The sequence below is a fragment of the Lolium perenne genome, chromosome 7 (genome assembly GCF_019359855.2).
Source record: "Lolium perenne isolate Kyuss_39 chromosome 7, Kyuss_2.0, whole genome shotgun sequence".
Taxonomy (NCBI): domain Eukaryota; kingdom Viridiplantae; phylum Streptophyta; class Magnoliopsida; order Poales; family Poaceae; genus Lolium; species Lolium perenne.
The window spans coordinates 215,381,087-215,406,919 of record NC_067250.2 but is presented as its reverse complement, the minus strand read 5'-3'; the positions used below and the strand labels follow the sequence as shown (position 1 = coordinate 215,406,919).

Sequence of the window (25,833 nt, the reverse complement as noted above, 5' to 3'; positions counted from 1 at the left end):
TGATCATGAACATTGAATGTTATTAATAATAAGATCATATAATTAGGTGAATGATGTGATGGAAATACACCCATAGTAAGCGTAGCATATGATCAAGTCATAGTAACCTAATCCTTCGACCATGAGATCATGTTAGTCACCTACACCGGATGGATGCTTTGATAACACCAAACACTACTTCGTAAATGAGTTGTTATAAAGGTTGCATTAAGTGTTTGAAAAGTATAGGTTGAAGCACGTGGATCAATAGTGGGATTTGTCCATCCAAATGACGGATAGATATACTCTGGACCCTCTTGGTGGAATGTCATCCAACTAGCTTGCAAGCATGTGACTGACTCACAAGGGATGTCATATCACGGTATGAGTAAAGAGTACTTATCAGTAACGAGGTTGAACTAGGTATAGAGATACCGACGATCAAACTTCAGATAAGTAAAATATCGTGAGACAAAGGGAATCAATATCGTATGTAAATGGTTCTTTCGATCACGAAGTCATCGTTGAATATGTGGGAGCTATTATGGATCTCCAGGTCCTGCTATTAGTTATTGATCGGAGAAGATTCTCGATCATGTCTGCATAGTTCACGAACTGTAGGGTGACACACTTAAGGTTCAATGTCGTTTTAAGTAGATATGGAATATATGGAATGGAGTTCGAATATTGTTCAGAGTCTCGGATGGGATCCAGGATATCACAAGGAGTTCCGGAATGGTCTGGAGAATAAGATCCATATATATGAAGTCACATTCCAAGTTTAGAAATGGTCCGGTGAATTTATGGAAGGTTCCGAAAGGTTCTAGAATCATCCGGAACAATTCACTATGGCAGGTGCACCAGACCTAGCCGACCCACCAAGTGGGAAGGTGGAGTCCCATCTTGGTCGGCCAAAGAAGAATGAAAGGGAGGAATCCCACTTCTTCTAGGTATCCAATTTTGGTAAGTTTTGGAGTTGGACTCCAAAGTGTTTTTTGGGGGAACCCTAGGTTTTCCACCTATATATAGAGGAGGAGAGGGAGGGGGCTGGCCACCTCAAGCAGCCGCACCACCCAAGGGGCACCCAAGGCCGATGCCCCAAGCCCCCTCTCTCAAACCCTAGCACCACGCCTCCTCCATACATCTCCCGCACGGCGAATCCCTGCAGGAGATCTCCACCACCACCGTCACCACGCCGTTATGTTGGAGGGATTCCGAGGACGATCTACTACATCCGCTGCCCGCTGGAACGGGGGAGGACAACTTCATCGACACCGTACGTGTGACCGAGTGCGGAGGTGCTGCCCAACTGTGGCACCGTCAAGATATTCTATGCGCTTTTGAAAGCGGCAAGTGATCGACTACATCAACCACACGATTTATCTCGTTAACGCTTGATGATCTTTGAGTGTGTGTTGATCTTCACCTCGTTGCTACCATCTACTAGATTAGATCTAGGCTTGTTATTCGTTCTTGCGGTAGGATTTTTTTGTTTTCTATGCTATGAATCCCTACACCAGAGTGAGCGTGGAGGAAAAGGCGTCCCCATGGGTGCGAAGTAACCTAACCAGGGCTGTTGGCCACCGCCACGGCCTCCTGCCTGGTCGTGGTAACAGCGACTGCTTCCCTGGTCGTGTTGCCCATGACCCCCGCCGTGACCGCGGCCACGCCCGCCGCCACCAGAGGATGAGGGAGAGACACGCCCCTGTTCACGCCTTGGTTTGGGTGCACAAAACCCGAGATTGGGTTCTTTCCCTTGTAGTTCGGACTGACGTCGGGAGGGCGCGAGGGGCCGCCGTAGGTGGAAGTACTTTGGCCGCCAGGCTGGACGACCATAGCCTGAGCGCCGGCCTATTGCTGCTGGGAGGCATCATCGATCTCGGTGAGTTGGAGGCGGGAGTAAGCATCAGAGAATGTGGGGACCGCGATCTTCATGATCTCGGCATGAAGCTTGAACTGGGGGCCGAGACCATCGATTAATTGGAGTGTTAGATCGCGATCGACAACCGGGCGGCCCATCGTGGCCAGATCGTCAGCAATGCGCTGCAGCTTGCTGGCGTAGGTGGAGATGTCAAGATCACCGCGTGGGGTGGAGTGGAAGGCCTTGTTGAGGAAGAGGCAGTGAGAGGCCTCGTTGTTGACGAAGAACCGCAAGAGCTTGGACCAGGTGGAGCAGGCACGGCCATTGCCGTCAGACACAAGTCGGTAGAGGTCGTCGCTCAGGGTTCCCATGAACCATAGTGAGATGTGGATATCCACCGCCATCCAGAGGTCCTTAGGGACGGCAGGAGCCGCACCCTCGGTGATGTGATCCAGCGCCTTGTACATGGTGAGGAGGAAGGTGATGATCTGACACCACTTTGAGAAGTTCTCGCTAACGGCGGTGACCTGAAACTTGATGTAGTTGGTGGACGCTGAGGATGGGGTGGGTGGAGGGGTATGGTGCGATCTGCTGGTGATAAACAAACGGTGGCGCTGCGGTGGAGGTGTGGAAAAGTTGTAGATTTGTTGCGAGACTATAGAGATCTAGAGATTCTTTGGTGGTAGGGAGGTTTTTGGTTGAGGGAGGAAGGTTTTGGAGATTGGTAGGAAGAACAACGGCGGTAGGAGGGGTAGTGGTGGTTGTGGAGGCTATGGGCTTTTGAGGTACCAAGGGCGGTGGAGGAGGGGGAGGTCGCCATGGCAGCGCGCGGCAGCGCCTGGGGTGGCTCTGATACCAACGAGACAAATCGAGTATGTTGTATTGATTGTATTGATCACCAAAGGGTACAAGTATATATAGAAGAGAGGAGTAGAGGAAGGCTAAACCCTAACCCTAGCTGTATACACGAATACAACTGTCCCCGCTGCCGCCTACTGCCGCACGGGCTTTGCCCGTTGGAGCACACCAGCGAGGCGGAGGGGAGGGGAGGCAGAGAAAAGGCTGGCTGCCCAGCGGCTAGGGTTTTTGCCGCCCGAGTCATCCATGTGGGGACGGCACGGGGCCGTCGAGGTAACCTCTAAAAATAGAGGTGTCAGCGTGCCAGTCGTAGTCAATTTATTTTATGATAAGTACATGTATACATGCATGCATATGTACATACGCGAAAGTCCACATGAATATACATAGGGATACGATATGAAAGCTGTTTTCTTGCGGCTTACGTACAAATTTAAAGGCGGGGGATGGACAACTTGATGGGATGGACAACTAGTCTTTGGTTACAAGTTGTGCAACCATCCATGGATGAAGTCACCAGTTGCTCACCAAACAAGGAAGGAAAGTATGTAGAAATAAAACTTACCAAGTCCTCTACACTCCACGTTCTTGATAATGACAATTTGTACATCCTTGCGAATCAAGTCCTCTTGTGTACGATATCAAAGATACACACGCCATTTTGATAACTAGAATTTGAAAAGGTAAAACATCCGATACGTAGGATGGTTTGATCACACTTGCAACCAACTGGGAGTTTTTTAAACATGATGGCCTAGGCAATATGAAAATGAATCTGAATATGAATATGATGAAGAGGGGAATGGTGGCCACCACTCCACCGATGTAAAGGCTGGATTGCAGACCGTTTCCATCCAGATTAAGAGCATCTCCAGTCGCGCCCTCAAAAAACGTCCGGCAAAAATGATTTGGAGGACGTTTAAGACCGCATCGGATAAAAAGAGACCAAAAATCTGTATAAAAAAGAGGCTCTTTCCAGCCGCGTCCCTCAAACAGCGTCCGGATGCATGCATTTTAATAGAGGGGACCACTCCATGTGGAAAAAGTAGGTGAGAGAAAGTGTGGAAAAAGAAAATGACATGTGGGGAGTAGGGACCGCATGCATGCATCCGGAAGCTGTTTTTGTGTCCGGCGTGACTCTATACATAGAGTCTCTACCAGGGACGCCTGACATAAAATGGGGCGCTATTTAGCTTTGGGGGACGCGACTGGAACGCGATTTTCCCCATTTCTTGTCCGCCGTTCCCCAAACATCATTTGGGGGACACGACTGGAGATGCTCTAAGGGCGGTTTGCGTATGTGCGGTCGTAAAAAACGTCTGAGCCCTGCTCCAGCAGGCGACACATAGTGATCTGGTCGTCAGCAGAGACGCAAACCTGGCCTAAATATGCATCTTGGATGCATCTCTGCGGACCTGCCTAGCGGTGATCCAGGCTCGATGCGTCTTCCCAGGCGCGCCTCGCGTGGCGCACGGCCGTCGCCTACCTCTGCGCACGAAATAATGGCGATGCCACGCGTGCCACGGCCGTCGCCTGCCTCCGTCCTATATAAACAGGAGCGCATGCATCTCATCTCATCCCACACAAAACCCTAGCCGCCGCGCAACCTCCACCGTAACGCCGCCGCCGCACAACCTCCACCTTTGCCCATGAGCAGCGCCGATCGCAGCCAGGCTACCGCGCCTCCACCTCCGACTCCACCTCCCCCGATCGAGAGCTCCAGAGGAGTTGGAGGACGACGAAAGCAGCGATAACATCCTCAAGGACGTGAAGTTCTTGGCTGACGCACAACAGGAAGCATAGGAGGAGCGGGCGGTCCACGCGGCGTTCGACGCCGAGATGGAATGCCGTAGGGAGGCGGCCACCGCAGACGACGACCCCAGCATCTCATGGTCATCTAATGACCCTGATGCGCCTACCTCGGAGGAGAGGGCGGCGGAACAGAGGGTGTTATTTGACTCCTTCGAGACGCTCAAGAAGGACGAGGATGCCGCCAACGAGACGATGTGGTGGCGCCTGCTAGAGGACGCGACGGCGCACCGAGCTCTAGAGGCCGCACGACGGGCAGCGGAGAAGCAGACGAGGGAGGCACGCAACGACGGGCCAGGCCGTCCGGAAGCAAGTAGCCTAGGGCTTGTATGGACTGTAGTTTGTAGTACATTATGCTTTTTAAATATTATTGGAAAACAAAAAATGGGTCGCACGCTGGGAGCACACCCAGACGCAAACGGATGCGCGGTCAAAATATGCCAGCGAGACGACACAAACGGACACGCGCGGCCACTTTTGGACGTCCGGTATGCTTCGTCCCGTTGAAGATGCCCTAAGAGAAGAGAAGAGAAAAAAAAAGGAAGAAAAGAAGCTTGTATTTTGTAGGTCCGGCATGGTATGGAATTCTTTGGACGACAAGATCAAACCAAATAGTAGAACAGGGTCTCATAAATAATGTTCAACAAATTGGGATTCATTTAGCAACCGATTTTTATCTTCCGTTTGAACTCATTTCCATAATTCTTCTAGTTTCTTTAATAGGTGCAATTACTATGGCTCGGCAATAAGAAAACTTAGAAAGAGTAAAAATTATAAGAATTGCAAATCTAAAATAAATAACTAAAGAATCTCGAAGCCACCCATTAATCGTAATGGAACTCTGTGCAAAGTTTCCCCCTGTAATATGAGTTACTACCCCTTGATGACTTATAGTACCCCAAACATCCGACTGCATCTGGGGCACCCCGCCGTTGCGACCTTGCCGAATAACTCCACGACTCCTCCGCCGCCGCTCGGGGGCGACGGAGGGTTACCGCCAAACCAACCAGCCGCAGCGAATCCAGTCCACACCCCGAGCCCCTCGCCACCACGGCCGGCTCGATCCTGGACTCTGGTATGGGATTGCCGGTAACTCCCTCCCCAATCTCTCCTCAAGTGTCATGGTGCGCTGCCTCCTTTCCTCCGGCATGCCGTGGTGGCGAGGGGAAGACTGGCTGCAACCCGCCTCGACCTTGGTGGAGTCTTCGGGCGAGAGATGTTGAGGGAGCCCCTTCTGCGAGAGTAGTCATGTCGCCGGCGAGAGGGTCGGTGCTACCTGCTGCTGTGTGGTGGAAGGGGTTCGCCTCCTGCCCGGACTGGACGTGCGCGTGCTCCCCTGAGGGGGGGCTTCTTCTCCAGGCCGCCATCATATGCCTGCCTCCTCCCGTCCGTGGCAGGTTCTGGGAGTTTGACGGCGGGACGTTACTCCTCGGTGGCGTCGGTGAAGACCCTACCCCTGCTTACCTCGTCTGCTGGGCCGGGAGTTGGAAGACCACCTTATCGAGCTCGTCTTCGACGGCGAGAGCACGCCGTCAGATCATCAAGGCCATTAGGCCCATCAAGATGCCGGTGAAGGGTTCCGGCAAAAGTTCAACCTCCATTGGGAGGCCCCTTCTGAGGTCGGCTACCGCAGGTATCGTTGACTCGGAGGCAAGTGGTTTCGTCCCCGCCTCCGACCTCAACGGCGGCAGCTCCGGCCTCTGGCTCGATGGTGGTGATAGAGGAGGACCGGATTGCTTTTCTTTATCTTTCAGAGAGGTCCTTTCTACCTTAGCTAGGGTCCTATGTGTTCTTCTTGTATTTTATGGGGTCCCTTGTAACAACTTGTACCTCCACTGCTTGGTTTTAATATAATGCTTCCAGGCCCTTCGGGGCTGCTCCCGTTCAAAAAAGGTCAACTTCAACCCCTTGAAACGGGATTGTAATGTCGCTTGGGGGTTCAGAGAAGGTCAGCTCCACACACGTCGTACAGCTGTTTTTGGAGAACAGAACCCTTCTGTTCCATACATATTCCTATCCCAATTTCGTTCCACGCGCTTTGCTATTGGACGTTTGCCAGTTGCGATCCGATCCGCGGTCTGGACGCAGCCAAAAACAGCTAAAGGGAGGGGAAGGAGACGAAGAAGAAGAATCCTCATCGTTTCCAGAAAGAAAGAAGGGCCTTTTCCCGCCTGTTTTTCTCGTGGAAGGTCGGCGCCAGACGGTCACAGAATACAGTTGCCGATGCCGCGTATAGGCTGGTGGTGGTGGGATTCGACGTGTGTTTCTCCCCGACCATAGGAGTCTAGGACCTAGCTATTTCCTCTTTTCATAATTCCTCTCCTATTTTTATCTTCAATTTAAACTAAAATTAAGATTTTTTTTTTCGAAATGGGTAGCATGGCCTCCCAGTCAAAATGATGCGCAAAGTTTTGAGATTCAGAGTTTATAAATTACGGCTCACTCAAGGTCTCTACGTGAATCACGACAAAAAATTATGAAACGGAGGAGGTAGCTATCTAGCCGAGTGCTAGTGTGCACATCAAGCGAGTGATCGCAATCAGCTCGCGAGCTTCTTTACTTTGAGTTGCTTTTTGGAGATACCAATCCTAGTCCTTGTATTATTACAGGTATCGGAAGCTTCCGCGTAGTATATATGCGTGATCGCAGCGTACGCCGGCTGATTAGCGTATCTTCCTGTTTCACACCGATCGGCCGGCCAATTACGAACTCTATGCCGGTTGTTTTCGGGTTCACATCTCCATCTCATCTGAATCTGATGCTGCACAGCTAGCTGCAGCACATTAGAGCTAGCAGGAGCTCCGAGACGAGATGTCGATGCGCAAGTGCAAGTCGTTTTCAGAGCGGTTGCTATAGGCTATAGCTGCCAGCCATTTTCGGCCGCTTCTGTGTAGTTGCTTCCTTCTCTCCTTTTCCTCCAAGTTTCCGGCCGGCCGGCGCTAGGCCGTGAGTTCAAGCGATCGAGCACTTCTGCTCCGGTGCTCCTCTCCTGGAATTTTTTTAGGCCCATCAAACACAATAACGGTGCAGATCTTGTCATACCTGTTCGTAAGCGAAGGCACGATTGTAATTTTAGTGTAGGTGCATCGTCCGTACAATCCTGTACTAGCCCGTATGGCCCGTGTTGTGGTGTACCTTGTTTTTGTACGTATCTACAGTCATGTGCATGTGCAAAAATAGAAAGATCCTATAAAGATCTTGCTCACGTGACCTTTTTTTTTTCTTACGCGACGTACACATACCGTATCAACATAGACGGGTATACATTGGCTGGATATGAGTTTCGGCGGACCCAACATAGGGAAAAAAATCCAACTATAACTCTTCAACTTTATTTAGGGGGGAGCACCGGAGCAACCCTCGCGATCGAGAGGAAAAAGACCAGACGGGCAGAGGCAGCAGCCGACATCTTTGGCACTGCTCCTTGGATTTTTAATTCTAGTTTTTACCACATTTTTTTTGTTTGGAAGTGACTAGAATGTTCAGTCGATCGAGAATTCACTTAATTCTTATACGTTGTACACTCATTACTACCGTGAATCAGAAAGCAATCCAACAGTTCGAAACATGTTTTTCATTTGCAATCCATGTGCAGTGGTAAAATCTCAATTGCAAGCACACATACGACTTGAAAGTTGGTAGAGAAATGGCAAAACCTTTTTTTCATCGGATATATTTGACATGGCTGTCATGAGCACAAAAGTAGTTGCGTTGATCCCCTTTTGGTGCAGATTGAAGATTGGTGTTATAAACGCGACACACCAAAATTAGAGGTCTTGGATTTACGTGCAAATGCCGTTAATCACTAATTATTGCATACATGTGCAAATCTCCCTGGCTTTTTATCTCCTTGCAGAAATGGATGTTTAATGACGACATCTGAGTACATAATGGAAGGATCACATGATGAAGATCTTCACAGTCAAGAGGATATTCCCAAATGATGGGAAACTGGAGTTAACGACCACTTCTACGGTCATCTCGACTATATCGACCGGCTATACCACATATCAGTGGATCCGTCAGATCAAACCGTGTAACATTCATGCACTAGAAATTCGACGTCGAAACCATACACTCGTCCACTGCCCTATAAGAAGAGGATATCATCCCAACCACAACACGATGCCTCCAATCCTCAACGCCGAAGCTCTGCCACCCCTATCACCAACATCTCCATAGCTATTCTCCTAGTCTTCTCCAACGACAAACAGACTTGTACTATTGATTCCACGCAACTGGTGGAATAGTGTAAGACTATTTCGTTATTCATTAATAGGAATTTCTATTACAATATATATGATTGTTGATATAATCATGTGTGCGTAGTCCTCCACAGCTAAGGCTCCGCCTCGCAACATGTGCGTACTTTGATATGGGATAGTTAGTGTAATTGATTACTTTATGATTAATGTATTTTTCTCTTGTCTTTGCCTCAGACTGCTCATAGTGGGGATAACATAGGTGGTAACATCACACGCTCAAGAAATTTTGGTGACATGGCATGACAATAAAAGAAAAAAAAAGTGAGGTGGTAACTAGCTATGTTACCATAACATCACATATCCCAAAACAATATGAGTCTAAAACATAATTAATGATACATTGCATGAAACCACATCTAAGTTACTACCCACTATGGAGATACTAGTAATAACTTAGACTAGTAATATGACATATGTTACTAGACTAAGTTACTCTCCACTATGAGCAGCCTCAATCATAGGACTTCCTGAGCACCCAAGAATCTGAATATCGATAAACGTAAAAATTATTAGTATGGAGTACATGATCCTATGCGCTATACGAGAAACCTAGTGTGAGTAAGGGGAGTAGGGTACCTAAAGTAATTCTCTAGGGAACAATACTGGTGTCATAGAAATTAATGATTGTCCTTTTTTTTTATCTCAATACCTAGGTATCTGCGTAGTGGGACATGATACCGGTTGGACAATTTAATCCATAGTAACTACAATCATAGACTATGGTGCCATGAGGACGCATAGCTCATACGTAGTATATATCTCCGTGGATACATAGCACTATTTTGTCTCCCACGGTCCTTAATTTTTTTGTTAGTATCCAACTGTGTGTGCACACCTGCAGTTGAAACTTTGGCCTAGCTTATTTCCATCCATTGATATAAACCTCAAAAGATAACAGATTGTTCAGTAAATAAAGATTCCACAACAATTTAGAAGTCTTGCTCGAAGTGAAATTTCCAAGAACATACTTTCCAGTTTTTTGGATATTGATGGCCGAGTTATTCTATCTACTCCTTTTGAGAGAATGCTCGGGCGGATGTGGGTAATATTTTCTTCAGTAAAATAATTTTAAGAATGCGCTAGGCGATTGCATTGAGTTCTTATCAACTTCTTCTCTTGGAGTTAAGTTCTTGGGACCATGTGGCTTGAAGACATCCTCATTGATTCTACACAATTGATTTTATGAGATACTAATATGAGATATCATGGAAATTTTCCGATTAGTAAAATGAGATGAATCTAGCATGGGTGGGGAACTTGACGGGTTATATTAATTAGACATAGATTTGGACAACGGAGAATATTGTAACGTAGTAGGTATCATGTTATTTCTATGCGACCCATCATAATGTTTGGGACATTTGGACCCTATATCACTAGCTTCCACTTCAGGAGCAGTGCTTTCACTTTAGGAGTGGTGTTGGGATCTGGGGATGTTTGGCTTTAAGGCTAGGCACCACTTCTTTTCTCACTTATTCGATGATATATACTCTAAAGGATGCAAAATTATTATTTGGAGCATCTAAAGTCAAAGGAGTAATATTGGGGCTAGGTGGTGGGTGTCGTAGTGTTCTCACCGGGAGAATCCTATGGGGGTGATCATGGTATAGAAATAATAGGAGTCATAAGGCTGCGGTGATCGGGGAATGAGATTGGACAATTGGGTTACCCGGGTTCAGGTCACCGCAGTGGAGAAGCCTGATAATCCCAAAGTGCACGGACTAGTTGTAGCACAATTCGATAAATATTGAGTGTTGAACCCACAAGGAGCTGAAGTTAAACTACTATTCTCTAAGTTCATATAACCATCTTATATGAAAGTTCATGCAATGCACTTAAACAAAGGATGCATTTTTTTTTACTTAACACTATTAACCTAGAAACCTACAAACTATAAACTAGAGAGATTAAACCCTAAAGGGTGTGAAAGGTGTGAGAAAGTGTTAACCAAGAGAGTAAATGGTATTTTAAAATAGTTATTTCATTTGTTTTGTTGTCCATAAGTCAAGCAGGAATTCTTTTATACCAACTAGTTGTCAAATATTAGGAATTTTAACATGATAAACTACAAATTCCTAGATACATTTGTCATGTATCGGAGCCCTACGTCCTGGTATAAATCACTATAGAAAATGAAATTATACATATTATAGATGTGAGGTTGGGTAGCCAAAAGGCTCCCCATAATCTGTCTTTACATAAAGGAGTCAGATTTACATGGAAATCCACCAACTGACTATCTACGAAGACATAGACTAATACATTTAGGCCTTGTCTAGTACTCTAAGGCTATATAATTCTTGGCTCCTATGATTATTCTTTTTGGCATCCGTGTAGTCGTCTAGGGCTGTAGTAGGCTAGGTTCCCCGATAGGCCAGCTGGCACTATCACGAGTGGGCCACCCTGCCTTTCTAGATTATGTCCATGTCGTGGGTATACCCATAAAGTACATCCCAATAGCGGGGTTGATATACCTTGTTCCGATCCTTATTCGAGTCAATCATCGATCCTCTTTAGGTGGTTAAGCCTTCAATAAAGATACGAATATCTGATACCAATTGAAAGGATCAAAGTGGCCGACTAGAGGGAGGGTGAATAGGCGACAACAAATATTTAATTTTCTTTCAAAAAATTAGAGATTACTCGAAATCTAAGTTCTTAGATAATGCAAATAGCTAGGCTATATGACAAAGATAAAAAAAAATCATACAAGATACAACTTGCTATGCGAGATAAGCAATTAACCAAGCTAGTAAAATTAAGTGAAGGATGAGAAATAACAGGACAATGGAGATGGTGATGTATCCCAAAGTTCACACCATTGGGGGAGCTAGTCTCCGCTGGAGAGATGTGATGGCACGATGCTCGTCAATATCCACATTGGCTGACATTATTCTCCCCATGGCACTACACAATGCAAGCAACCATGATCCACTATGAGGTTCTCTTGGAGGCAACAACTGAACCTGCACAAACAAGCTTCCGTTAAGCTGTAAGGGTACATTGCACGTATGTGTGTTTTGGTAATTAATAATAATTCCTATGGACTAATGTTTTCATTGAGTTTAATTTGAAGGAATATTCCATAGATATTGTTTGTAGTCCATGTGTTGGATTCAAGTGTGGATATCATGAAGATAAATATATACCTTGAGTATTGGCATCAAGATCATCGATTTGAAGAGAAGAATATGATGTGATCAAGAAGATGAAATAAAGATGGAGTTCTTGTGTGCAACTCATTTTATCCATGCTCTAGCTTATGTGTTAAGCAATGGATGATCAAGGTATTATGATAGAGCATGAATAGATACAAGGTTGACCAATACTAAGAGTGAAGATTGAATTCAAGTTGGTAAACACATGAAGCATAAATAATGTACCACATGCGATCATGTGATCTTGCGGTATGGTAAACCTTTTTAATTATGCTTCATGATCTAACCATAATTTATGTGGATGTGTGTTGTATATATGGGTTATGTATCTTTCCATGATAATTCATCAAAAGAAAGATCCAATATAGCCCATGAGAGGAGGACATCAAATGGTGATCGTCATCAAGGTTGAGAAGGGCATGTTCAATGTGAGCATATCAAGAAGATTATGCTTGTAGCTTGCCATCCATTTTGTGATACTGGACATGTGAATACATGCTTTAATGAAGCCATCCCATGGTGGTAAATGAGGGAGAAAACTACATGTCATCACGAAGTAACAATAATCAAGTGAAGCATTCTAGATTGAATGGATCTTGAAGCGTTGTCATAAAGATCAAGTGGGACGCGCAAGGCAAAGGTATGACACTGCTAGGTTTTCATTTTACCTATTTTCAGGTGGTTGTTGGGAGACCGGGTTATAGCATAGATAGCCACATTATCAAAAGGGGCTTTCGGTTGGTAAGTTGTGGTCTTAGGGACCTCAACCCTTTACATACTTTGCATCCCCTATTCTTGTTACTTCTTGGAATTTCTGTCTCAGGTTCTTGAGCTTGTTGCTAGATTTTCAACAAGCTCAAGTTCATTGAAAACAGAATACGTATGCATCTTCTTCTATGTTTTCGAGTTTGGAATTTGTATTTGGGTTCTACTTGTCATTATGTTTCCGACAAAATTAGTTTCATCTCAATCAGAGTTCAGGAACAATGTGAAAGCTTAAGTTCTTTCGAGAAAACTACATTTTGAAGGAACTCTGTGAAACTGACATGAAAATCGGCACCGCTAGACTCACCACTGGAACTAACCATCTACCACTGGATTTTCCGGTATATGCCAAAAGGCTATACCGAGCACTATTCTGACGGCGCTGAAGTGGTTCTGGTTTACTGGATTCAAACCGGTGAGAGAACCGGCGTGCCAAACTGTGTTGGCCTAGCCTTGTGTGCTTGTAGAAAATACGGCAGCCATTTTGGCACGCCGGTCTATGCGTCGGACCATCCGACGTGTAAAGCAACACCACCAATTTTACCGCCGGATTGGGTCGCAGAATTCCCCTCAAACGACTAGTTTCCCCTTGGACTATGAATAACCTTTCTTCATTCTTGAGGAGGTAAGGTCAACCATTCCATTTTCTCTCTCTCATACTCCATCGTTGAACCTCAAAAGCTTGATTCCTCTCCCATGCCTCCTATGATTCTTGCATCTTCTTGAGGGATTCGGAAGAGGAGATATAGATGTACAATCTCCACCAACCAATTCCTCCACTAAGTGAGGGGAACTCTTGAAAACAAGATCTTGGAGTCATTTATTGTTTTCCTATTCTTTCTATGTGATTCCTCCCTACCAATTGTTGCTTTGGTGGGATTTGAGGGTGAAGGATTGAACAACTTTGATATTTTTGGTTTGCATTCTTGCATAGTGCTGACTCTCTATTATGATTAGTTCAAGTGAGAAACCATGAACTTGTTAGTATTGGAGGGTGATACGTCTCCGACGTATCGATAATTTCTTATGTCCCATGCCACATTATTGATGTTATCTACATGTTTTATGCACACTTTATGTCATATTCGTGCATTTTCTGGAACTAACCTATTAACAAGATGCCGAAGTGCCAGTTGCTGTTTTCTGCTGTTTTTGGTTTCAGAAATCCTAGTAACGAAATATTCTCGGAATTGGACGAAATCAACGCCCAGGGTCCTATTTTGCCACGAAGCTTCCAGAAGTCCGAAGAGGAGACGAAGAGGGGCCACGAGGGGGCCACACCCTAGGGCGGCGCGGCCCCCTTGGCCGCGCGGCCCCGTGGTGTGGGGCCCCGTGCCGCCTCTTGACCTGCCCTTCCGCCTACAAATAGCCTCCGTCGCGAAACCCCCAGTACCGAGAGCCACGATACGGAAAACCTTCCAGAGACGCCGCCGCCGCCGATCCCATCTCGGGGGATCCAGGAGATCGCCTCCGGCACCCTGCCGGAGAGGGGAATCATCTCCCGGAGGACTCTATGCCGCCATGGTCGCCTCCGGAGTGATGTGTGAGTAGTCTACCCCTGGACTATGGGTCCATAGCAGTAGCTAGATGGTTGTCTTCTCCCCATTGTGCTATCATTGTCGGATCTTGTGAGCTGCCTAACATGATCAAGATCATCTATCTGTAATTCTATATGTTGCGTTTGTTGGGATCCGATGAATAGAGAATACTTGTTATGTTGATTATCAAAGTTATATCTATGTGTTGTTTATGATCTTGCATGCTCTCCGTTACTAGTAGATGCTCTGGTCAAGTAGATGCTTGTAACTCCAAGAGGGAGTATTTATGCTCGATAGTGGGTTCATGCCTGCATTGACACTGGGACAAAGGATGAAAGTTCTAAGGTTGTGTTGTGCTGTTGCCACTAGGGATAAAACATTGATGATATGTCTAAGGATGTAGTTGTTGATTACATTACGCACCATACTCAATGCAATTGTCTGTTGCTTTGCAACTTAATACTGGAGGGGGTTCGGATGATAACCTGAAGGTGGACTTTTTAGGCATAGATGCATGCTGGATGGCGGTCTATGTACTTTGTCGTAATGCCCAATTAAATCTCACTATACTCATCATGATATGTATGTGCATGGTCATGCCCTCTTTATTTGTCAATTGCCCAACTGTAATTTGTTCACCCAACATGCTGTTTATCTTATGGGAGAGACACCTCTAGTGAACTGTGGACTCCGGTCCAATTCTCTTTACTGAAATACAATCTACTGCAATATTGTTCTACTGTTTTCTGCAAACAATCATCTTCCACACAATACGGTTAATCCTTTGTTACAGCAAGCCGGTGAGATTGACAACCTCACTGTTTCGTTGGGGCAAAGTACTTTGGTTGTGTTGTGCAGGTTCCACGTTGGCGCCGGAATCTCTGGTGTTGCGCCGCACTACATCCCGCCGCCATCAACCTTCAACGTGCTTCTTGGCTCCTACTGGTTCGATAACCTTGGTTTCATACTGAGGGAAACTTGCCGCTGTACGCATCACACCTTCCTCTTGGGGTTCCCCACGGACGCGTGTTGAACGCGTATCAAGCAGCTTTTTCTGGCGCCGTTGCCGGGGAGATCAAGACACGCTGCAAGGGGAGTCTCCACTTCTCAATCTCTTTACTTTGTTTTTGTCTTGCTTAGTTTTATTTACTACTTTGTTTGCTGCACTAAATCAAAATACAAAAAAATTAGTTGCTAGTTTTACTTTATTTGCTATCTTGTTTGCTATATCAAAAACACAAAAAAATTAGTTACTTGCATTTACTTTATCTAGTTTGCTTTATTTACTGTCTTGCACTCTATATTAAAAATACAAAAAAAATAGTTACTTTTGTTACCATGTCTAGCTCTGAACCTGTTACTTCTTCGTCTGAAGAATTAGTCTTCACTTTCAAACAAGGGGATGAGGAGAGTTTTAAGGATGCTTGGTCTAGAATTTTTACTTCTTATCGTAAAACCAAACCTCAAATGACTCTAAGTTTGCTCCTTAGTAATTTTTATTTTGGTCTTATGGTTCGCTATAGATATGCTTTGGATACTTTAGTGGGAGGAGATTTCCTTCATTGCAATGGGGATCAAGCTTTTAATGCCATAAAGAAGTTGGTTGCATCACATGATTCAGCTAATAACTTTGATTCAGCCCTCACTAGCATATATAGTAGATTAAACAATCTCGAGATAAGTACATCTCGCTTGGATGATAACTATTGCCATGTTCGTAATCGTCTTGAACAAGTTTTAGTGAACTCTAAACTTTCATTGTGGGATCCTACTGTTAAAATTGTTATCGGTGATCGAACTCTTCATGCCTACTGTGATATTATGTCCGAATTTTGCCTTATGCCTGAGAGCATTTATAAATCTTTGAAACTTTGGGGAGTCGAGGAAGGAGGAGAAGAAATAACTTTCATTGATAACTCTGTTATAATTCCTAAGGGAATAGCTGCAGGTGTGCATACAACCATTCTTGGAAGAACAATATCCATTGATTATCTTGTTATTGAATGTGTAGGGATAGGAAAAATCACACTCGGAAGATCCCTGCTGAAACTATTGGGAGCAGTCATTGATGTGGGAGAAGGCACTCTGAAATTCACCTCTATACTGGGGGGAAATCATATATTTCCTAAACCAAAGGGAAAGAAAAACAATAAGAAAGGTAAGGGTAAAGCCCAAGGTAAGGTTGACACACCATCTCTTGATAATACTTGATATACACTTTCTGCGCCTAGCTGAAAGGCGTTAAAGAAAAGCGCTTATGGGAGACAACCCATGTTTTTACCTACAGTACTTTGTTTTTATTTTGTGTCTTGGAAGTTGTTTACTACTGTAGCAACCTCTCCTTATCTTAGTTTAGTGTTTTGTTGTGCCAAGTAAAGTCTTTGATAGAAAAGTAAGTACTAGATTTGGATTACTGCACAGTTCCAGATTTCTTTGCTGTCACGAATCTGGGTCAACCTCCCTGTAGGTAGCTCAGAAAATTAAGCCAATTTACGTGAGTGATCCTCAGATATGTACGCAACTTTCATTCAATTTGGGCATTTTCATTTGAGCAAGTCTGGTGCCATTTTAAAATTCGTCAATACGAACTGTTCTGTTTTGACAGATTCTGCCTTTTATTTCGCATTGCCTCTTTTGCTATGTTGGATGAATTTTTTTGATCCATTAATGTCCAGTAGCTTTATGCAATGTCCAGAAGTGTTAAGAATGATTGTGTCACCTCTGAATATGTTAATTTTTATTGTCACTAACCCTCTAATGAGTTGTTCTAAGTTTGGTGTGGAGGAAGTTTTCAAGGATCAAGAGAGGAGTATGATGCAACATGATCAAGGAGAGTGAAAGCTCTAAGCTTGGGGATGCCCCGGTGGTTCACCCCTGCATATTCTAAGAAGACTCGAGCGTCTAAGCTTGGGGATGCCCAAGGCATCCCCTTCTTCATCGACAACATTATCAGGTTCCTCCCCTGAAACTATATTTTTATTCCATCACATCTTATGTGCTTTGCTTGGAGCGTCGGTTTGTTTTTGTTTTTGTTTTGTTTGAATAAAATGGATCCTAGCATTCACTTTATGGGAGAGAGACACGCTCCGCTGTAGCATATGGACAAGTATGTCCTTGGTTTCTACTCATAGTATTCATGGCGAAGTTTCTCCTTCGTTAAATTGTTATATGGTTGGAATTGGAAAATGATACATGTAGTAATTGCTATAAATGTCTTGGGTAATGTGATACTTGGCAATTGTTGTGCTCATGATTAAGCTCTTGCATCATATGCTTTGCACCCATTAATGAAGAAATATATAGAGCATGCTAAAATTTGGTTTGCATATTTGGTTTCTCTAAGGTCTAGATAATTTCTAGTATTGAGTTTGAACAACAAGGAAGACGGTGTAGAGTCTTATAATGTTTTCAATATGTCTTTTATGTGAGTTTTGCTGCACCGGTTCATCCTTGTGTTTGTTTCAAATAAGCCTTGCTAGCCTAAACCTTGTATCGAGAGGGAATACTTCTCATGCATCCAAAATACTTGAGCCAACCACTATGCCATTTGTGTCCACCATACCTACCTACTACATGGTATTTCTCCGCCATTCCAAAGTAAATTGCTTAAGTGCTACCTTTAAAATTCCATCATTCACCTTTGCAATATATAGCTTATGGGACAAATAGCTTAAAAACTATTGTGGTATTGAATATGTACTTATGCACTTTATCTCTTATTAAGTTGCTTGTTGTGCGATAACCATGTTCACTGGGGACGCCATCAACTACTCTTTGTTGAATTTCATGTGAGTTGCTATGCATGTTCGTCTTGTCTGAAGTAAGAGCGATCTACCACCTTATGGTTAAGCATGCATATTGTTAGAGAAGAACATTGGGCCGTGATACGTCTCCAACGTATCTATAATTTCCGATGTTCCATGCTTGTTTTATGACAATACCAACACGTTTTGTTCACACTTTATATCATTTTTATGCGTTTTCCGGAACTAACCTATTGACGAGATGCCGAGAGGCCAGTTGCTGTTTTCTGCTGTTTTTGGTTTCAGAAATCCTAGTAACGAAATATTCTCGGAATCGGACGAAATCAACGCCCAAGTTCCTATTTTCATCGGAAGCATCCGTAACACCCGGAAGGACCAGAGGGAGCCCTGGGGGCCCCACACCACACCCCGGCGCGGCCAGGGGGGGCCGCGCCCCCCTATAGTGTGGGCCCCCCAGAGACCCTCCGACTCCGATTCTTCGCCTATTTAAGCCGTCGTGACCTAAAACTTCGATACCAATTGACGAAACTCCAGAAAGACTCCAGGGGCGCCGCCACCGTCGCGAAACTCCAATTCGGGGGACAGAACTCTGTTCCGGCACCCTGCCGGGACGGGGAAGTGCCCCCGGAAGGCTTCTCCATCGACACCGCTGCCATCTCCACCGCCATCTTCATCACCGCTGCTACTCCCATGAGGAGGGAGTAGTTCTCCATCGAGGCTCGGGGCTGTACCGGTAGCTATGTGGTTAATCTCTCTCCATGTACTTCAATACAATGATCTCATGAGCTGCTTTACATGATTGAGATTCATATGAGTTTTGTATCACAATTCATCTATGTGCTACTCTAGTGATGTTATTAAAGTAGTTCTATTCCTCCTGCACGTGTGTAAAGGTGACTAGTGTGTGCACCGTGTGGTTCTTGTCGTAGGCTATGATCATGATCTCTTGTAGATTGTGGAGTTAATTATCATTATGATGGTATTGATGTGATCTATCTGGTTATGTTGATCTATCTTACACTATAAGGTTACTTAAATATGAACAAATTGTGGAGCTTGTTAACTCCGGCATTGAGGGTTCGTGTAATCCTACGCAATGCGTTCATCATCCAACAAGAGTGTAGAGTATGCATTTATCTATTCTGTTATGTGATCAATGTTGAGAGTGTCCACTAGTGAAAGTATAATCCCTAGGCCTTGTTCCTAAATACTGCTGAGTTACTACTGCTTGTTTACTGTTTTACTGCGTTACTACTGCTGCAATACTACCACCATCAACTACACGCCAGCAAGCTATTTTCTGGCACCGTTGCTACTGCTCATATATATTCATACCACCTGTATTTCACTATCTCTTCGCCGAACTAGTGCACCTATTAGGTGTGTTGGGGACACAAGAGACTTCTTGCTTTGTGGTTGCAGGGTTGCATAAGAGGGATATCTTTGACCTCTTCCTCCCTGAGTTCGATAAACCTTGGGTGATCCACTTAAGGGAAAACTTGCTGCTGTTCTACAAACCTCTGCTCTTGGAGGCCCAACACTGTCTACAGGAAAGGAGGGGGAACGTAGACATCAAGCACTTTTCTGGCGCCGTTGCCGGGGAGGAAAGGTAAAAGGTACTCACACTCCGGACCTTGGCTACCAAGCTATTTTCCGCCATTGTAAGTACTCGAAGCTATTTCCTTTAGATCCTGCAATTGCAACTTTTTGTTTCTTGTTTACACTAGTTAGGCATAATGGAAAACAACAAAAAAATTGGTGAGCTTTTTAATCTTTTTCCTGATTTAGAATTGTTTGATGCGAAAATTAAAAAACCTATGGAACCTTATTTGCATGCTAGTAGCGATGTTATTAGTATGAATGCAATTACTGCTAATGCTATGAAGAAGTCTAAGCTTGGGGAAGCTAGTTTTTGTGGTCTTTTTAGCTTCCCATCTTTAGGGGAGAAAATTTGTTCTGATAATGCTTTATCTCCCATATGCGATAACTCTAATAATGCTTCTGATATTTTAAATCCACCTGCTGAAAGTATTCCGTATAAAATACCCATGAAAATTATTGAACGTGTTATGGACAACCACTATAAAGGGGATGGAACTGTCCATCCTAGAGATCATTTACTGTTTTTGCACGAATTATGTGGGTTATTCAAGTGTGCAGGTATCTCTATGGATGAAGTGAGGAAGAAGCTATTCTCTGTTTCGCTGTCTGGTAAAGCAGCGCATTGGTATAAATTGTTGGAGAATAGGCATTCTCTTGGTTGGGAGGAAATTGCATCTCTCTTTTATTCTAAATTTTATCCTCCGCATGAAGTGCATATTGATAGGAATTATATTTATAACTTTTATCCTCGTGATGGAGAGAGTATTTCTCAAGCGTGGGGGAGATTGAAATCACTAATGATCAAATGTCCCATTCATGAGCTCCCCCGTAATGTTATTGTTAACAATTTTTATGCGAGGCTTTCAGGACAACACAAGGACTATCTGGACGCGTGTTCGGAGGGATCTTTCACAAGCAAGGAGGTTGAAGCTAGGTGGGATCTTCTTGATCGGATTGAGGACAACGCTGAAGGATGGGAGAACGACAAAGGTAAAGAGTCAGGTATAAATTATGATTATGAATGCATTGAAGCTTTTATGGATACCGATAAATTTCGAAATATGAGTGCTACTTATGGTCTTGACTCTCAAGTTGTTGCAAATCTTTATAAATCCTTTGCTTCTCATTTTGAACTGCCTAAGAAGAATTTTGATAAGTATCATGAACCTTTTAAAGAGGCTTGCATGAAGAATGAAATTGTTGTTAATTACTGCCATAAGCATGCTCAAACTCTTGAGAGTGCTATTTCCTATAAGCATGTTAATTTTTGTGGAATACATAGACCATGTGGAATTAATCAAATCAAAGATGAATATTGTATCCATCATGCTAATGAAAAAACTAGAAAGTGGTTTAGGGCTCTAGATGATCTTGGTAAAAAAGTTTGTGCCCTCTATCCTTTTATTTGTGAAGTTTGCCATGAAGTGGGTCATTTTAATTTTCAATGCTCCTTCAATGATAATTTGAACCCAATGAGTGCTGCAAATTTGTATTGTGATGATGAAATTTCTCCTAATCAGCATGATGAACTTACTTTATTTTTGGGGTGTGAAGAACTATCGAGAAAAATCTCCTTGTTACATATGAGTGATCTTGATATTGATGATGTCCTGCATGGGTGTTTTTCTTATTGCATTGATAATAGCCATACAAATACTTACATACAAAGTATTTTAGAAGATGACACCTTGCCAAAATATGATAGGACCGCTGTGTGTTTTCAACTAATTAATGAAAAGGAGGGATCCTCCCAAGTTTCTTCTATTGTTTCTGAAAGTAAATCAGGTTATGCGGACAAGCCACCCTTCAAGCCTCTTCCTCCTGAAGAAGGGAACGAGGAGAAGGAAGAGAAGAAGAAGAAGAAGAAGGGAAAGAAGAAGAAGAAGAAGAAGAAGAAGAAGAAGAAGGAGAATAAAAAGAAAGAGGTAACGGCTTATCCCCGCGTGAATGAGATAACACTAGGTAACCGTAAGTATGTTGCTCCTAATGATTATTGTGATAATGAATCTGAATATGATGATCTTCCTATGCCCTTTACATACATTAGCAATCATGATTTGAATGAGCACACTACTTTTGATATCGCAAATCTCTGGGAAACTAATTCTGAAAATGATGATGATAATAATTGCCATAGTGTCAGTACTATCCATGCTTCCTCCCGTAATGATATAGAAAGCTCTAAGCTTGGGGAAGAGGTGTTTGCAAATCCTTTAGCTACTGGTCATTATGTTCTTGATACATCTCCTTCTAATAACAATAATGGTGTGGACACAGATAAACCGATTGTGAAGGATAACTATTCTATTTCTTATGATGACACTATGCCTCCGATCTCTAATGATTATTATAAAGAATGCTATGATATAGGTTCTAACTATCCTTATGAAACTTGTCATAGTCATGATTGGATTAGCAAAAACAATTCCCTTAATAGGCAACTTGTTTACCATGTTCAAATTCTTGATAATAATCTTGCTCCAATTACTATTAATGAGAATAACTCTTCTTATGCCAAATTTAATGATACTTCTATGCATATGAACCATGATAAGAATGTTTTAAGTGATGGGTATATTGTGGATTTCATCAATGATGCTACTGAAAGTTATTATGAGAGAGGGAAATATGGTCGTATGCATCTTAATAATATTAAGTTTCCCCTCTTTATGTTGAGAATCTTGAAGTTACTCGTGTTTTATCCTCTTATGCTTGTCACTTTGTTCTTCATGAATTCATTTGTGTACAAGATTCCTCTTCATAGGAAGCATGTTAGACTTAAATTTGTTTTGAATTTGCCTCTTGAAGCTCTCTCTTGCTTCAAATACTATTTCCCGCGAATGGATTATTAAAACTGCTGAGCCCATCTTAATGGCTATAAAGAAAGAACTTCTTGGGAGATAACCCATGTGTTATTTTGCTACAGTACTTTGTTTTATATTTGTGTCTTGGAAGTTGTTTACTACTGTAGCAACCTCTCCTTATCTTAGTTTTGTGTTTTGTTGTGCCAAGTAAAGCCTCTAATCGAAGGTTGATACTAGATTTGGATTTCTGCGCAGAAACAGATTTCTATCTGTCACGAATCTGGGATTTTCTTTCTGTAGAAAAATCAGAAAAATATGCCAATTTACGTGCGTGTTCCTCAGATATGTACGCAACTTTCATTAGTTTTGAGTTTTCTGATCTGAGCAACGGAAGTATTTATTAGAAATTCTTCTTTACGGACTGTTCTGTTTTGACAGATTCTGCCTTTTATTTCGCATTGCTTCTTTCGCTGTGTTGGGTGGATTTCTTTGTTCCATTACCTTCCAGTAGCTTTGAGCAATGTCCAGAAGTGTTAAGAATGATTGTGTCACCTCTGAACATGTGAGTTTTTGATTATGTACTAACCCCTCTAATGAAGTTTATGAGAAATTTGGTGTGAAGGAAGTTTTCAAGGGTCAAGAGAGGAGGATGATATACTATGATCAAGAAGAGTGAAAGCTCTAAGCTTGGGGATGCCCCGGTGGTTCACCCCTGCATATTCTAAGAAGATTCAAGCGTCTAAGCTTGGGGATGCCCAAGGCATCCCCTTCTTCATCGACAAATTATCAGGTTCCTTCTCTTGAAACTATATTTTTATTCGGTCACATCTTATGTGCTTTACTTGGAGCGTCTGTATGTTTCTTGTTTTTGTTTTTGTTTGAATAAATGCTTGTGTGGGAGAGAGACACGCTCCGCTGGTTCGTATGAACACATGTGTTCTTAGCTCATAATATTCATGACGAAGGTTGAAACTGCTTCGTTAATTGTTATATGGTTGGAATTGGAAAATGCTACATGTAGTAATTGCTATAATGTCTTGGGTAATGTGATACTTGGCAATTGTTGTGCTCTTGTTTAAGCTCTTGCATCATATACTTTGCACCTATTAGTGAAGAAATACATAGAGCTTGTTAAAATTTGGTTTGCATGAGTGGTTTCTCTAGAGTCTAGATATTTTCTAGTGAGGTGTTTGAACAACAAGGAAGACGATGTATAGTCTTATAATGCTTGTAATATGTCTTTTATGTGAGTTTTGCTGTACCGGTTTATACTTGTGTTTGCTTCAAACAACCTTGCTAGCCTAAGCCTTGTATCGAGAGGGAATACTTCTCATGCATCCAAAATCCTTGAGCCAACCACTATGCCATTTGTGTCCACCATACCTACCTACTATGTGGTATTTCCTGCCATTCCAAAGTAAATTGCTTGAGTGCTACCTTTAAACAATTCAAAATTTATCACCTCTGATTTGTGTCAATGTTTTATAGCTCATGAGGAAGTATGTGGTGTTTAGCTTTCAACCTTGTCATTTACTTTTGACGGACTCTCATATGGACTAGTGGCACATCCGCTTATCCAATAATTTTGCAAAAAGAGCTGGCAATGGGATTCCCAGTCCCAAATTAATTAACAAAAATAGACACTCCTCCATGGTATGTGATTGTTGGACGGCACCCGAAGGATTCGGTTAGCCATGGCTTGTGTAAGCAAAGGTTGGGAGGAGTGTCATCATCATAATAAAACTAAAATAAAAAGGCACTCCTTCATGGTATGAGATTGTTGGCAGGCACCCGAGGATTCGGTTAGCCATGGTTTGTGAAAGAAAGGTTGGAAGGAGTGCCACCCAAAAATAAAATAATTCATGGGAGCCGCTCTTGGAAGTCCGGTTGGCGAGGTAGTTAGTGTACCCATTACCATTCGTTGACAACAACAAACACCTCTCAAAACTTTACTTTTTATGCTCTCTATATGTTTTCAAAACCAAAGCTCTAGCACAAATATAGCAATCGATGCTTTCCTCTTTGAAGGATCATTCTTTTACTTTTATTGTTGAGTCAGTTCACCTATTTCTCTCCACCTCAAGAAGCAAACATTTGTGTGAACTGTGCATTGATTCTTACATACTTGCTTATTGCATTTGTTATATTGCTCTGCATTGACAACTATCTATGAGATATACATGTTACAAGTTGAAAGCAACCGCTGAAACTTAATCTTCCATTGTGTTGCTTCAATACCTTTACTAAGAATTTATTGCTTTATGAGTAACTCTTATGCAAGACTTGTTGATGCTTGTCTCGAAAGTACTATTCATGAAAAGTCTTTGCTATATGATTCAATTGTTTACTCATTGCATTTACATTGTTTCGAATCGCTGCATTCATCTCATATGCTTTACAATGGTATGATTAAGATTATGTTGGTAGCATGTCACCTCAGAAATTATCTTTTATCGTTTACCTACTCGAGGACGAGTAGGAACTAAGCTTGGGGATGCTGATACGTCTCCAACGTATCTATAATTTCCGATGTTCCATGCTTGTTTTATGACAATACCAACATGTTTTGTTCACACTTTATATCATTTTTATGCGTTTTCCGGAACTAACCTATTGACGAGATGCCGAGAGGCCAGTTGCTGTTTTCTGCTGTTTTTGGTTTCAGAAATCCTAGTAACGAAATATTCTCGGAATCGGACGAAATCAACGCCCAAGTTCCTATTTTCATCGGAAGCATCCAGAACACCCGGGAAGGACCAGAGGGGAGCCCTGGGGGCCCCACACCACACCCCGGCGCGGCCAGGGGGGGCCGCGCCCCCCTATAGTGTGGGCCCCCCAGAGACCCTCCGACTCCGATTCTTCGCCTATTTAAGCCGTCGTGACCTAAAACTTCGATACCAATTGACGAAACTCCAGAAAGACTCCAGGGGCGCCGCCACCGTCGCGAAACTCCAATTCGGGGGACAGAACTCTGTTCCGGCACCCTGCCGGGACGGGGAAGTGCCCCCGGAAGGCTTCTCCATCGACACCGCTGCCATCTCCACCGCCATCTTCATCACCGCTGCTACTCCCATGAGGAGGGAGTAGTTCTCCATCGAGGCTCGGGGCTGTACCGGTAGCTATGTGGTTAATCTCTCTCCATGTACTTCAATACAATGATCTCATGAGCTGCTTTACATGATTGAGATTCATATGAGTTTTGTATCACAATTCATCTATGTGCTACTCTAGTGATGTTATTAAAGTAGTTCTATTCCTCCTGCACGTGTGTAAAGGTGACTAGTGTGTGCACCGTGTGGTTCTTGTCGTAGGCTATGATCATGATCTCTTGTAGATTGTGGAGTTAATTATCATTATGATGGTATTGATGTGATCTATCTGGTTATGTTGATCTATCTTACACTATAAGGTTACTTAAATATGAACAAAT

At 43.4% G+C, this 25,833-nt stretch overlaps 1 protein-coding gene across 1 annotated transcript; it reads right to left on the bottom strand.

Moving 5' to 3' along the window:
• Positions 1-1,830: 1,830 nt before the first annotated feature.
• Positions 1,831-2,307, bottom strand: LOC127315570 (uncharacterized). Its single transcript, XM_051346047.1, has one exon. The coding sequence runs from the start codon at positions 2,305-2,307 to the stop codon at positions 1,831-1,833; it is 477 nt and encodes a 158-aa protein (XP_051202007.1).
• Between the last annotated feature and the right edge of the window lie 23,526 nt (positions 2,308-25,833).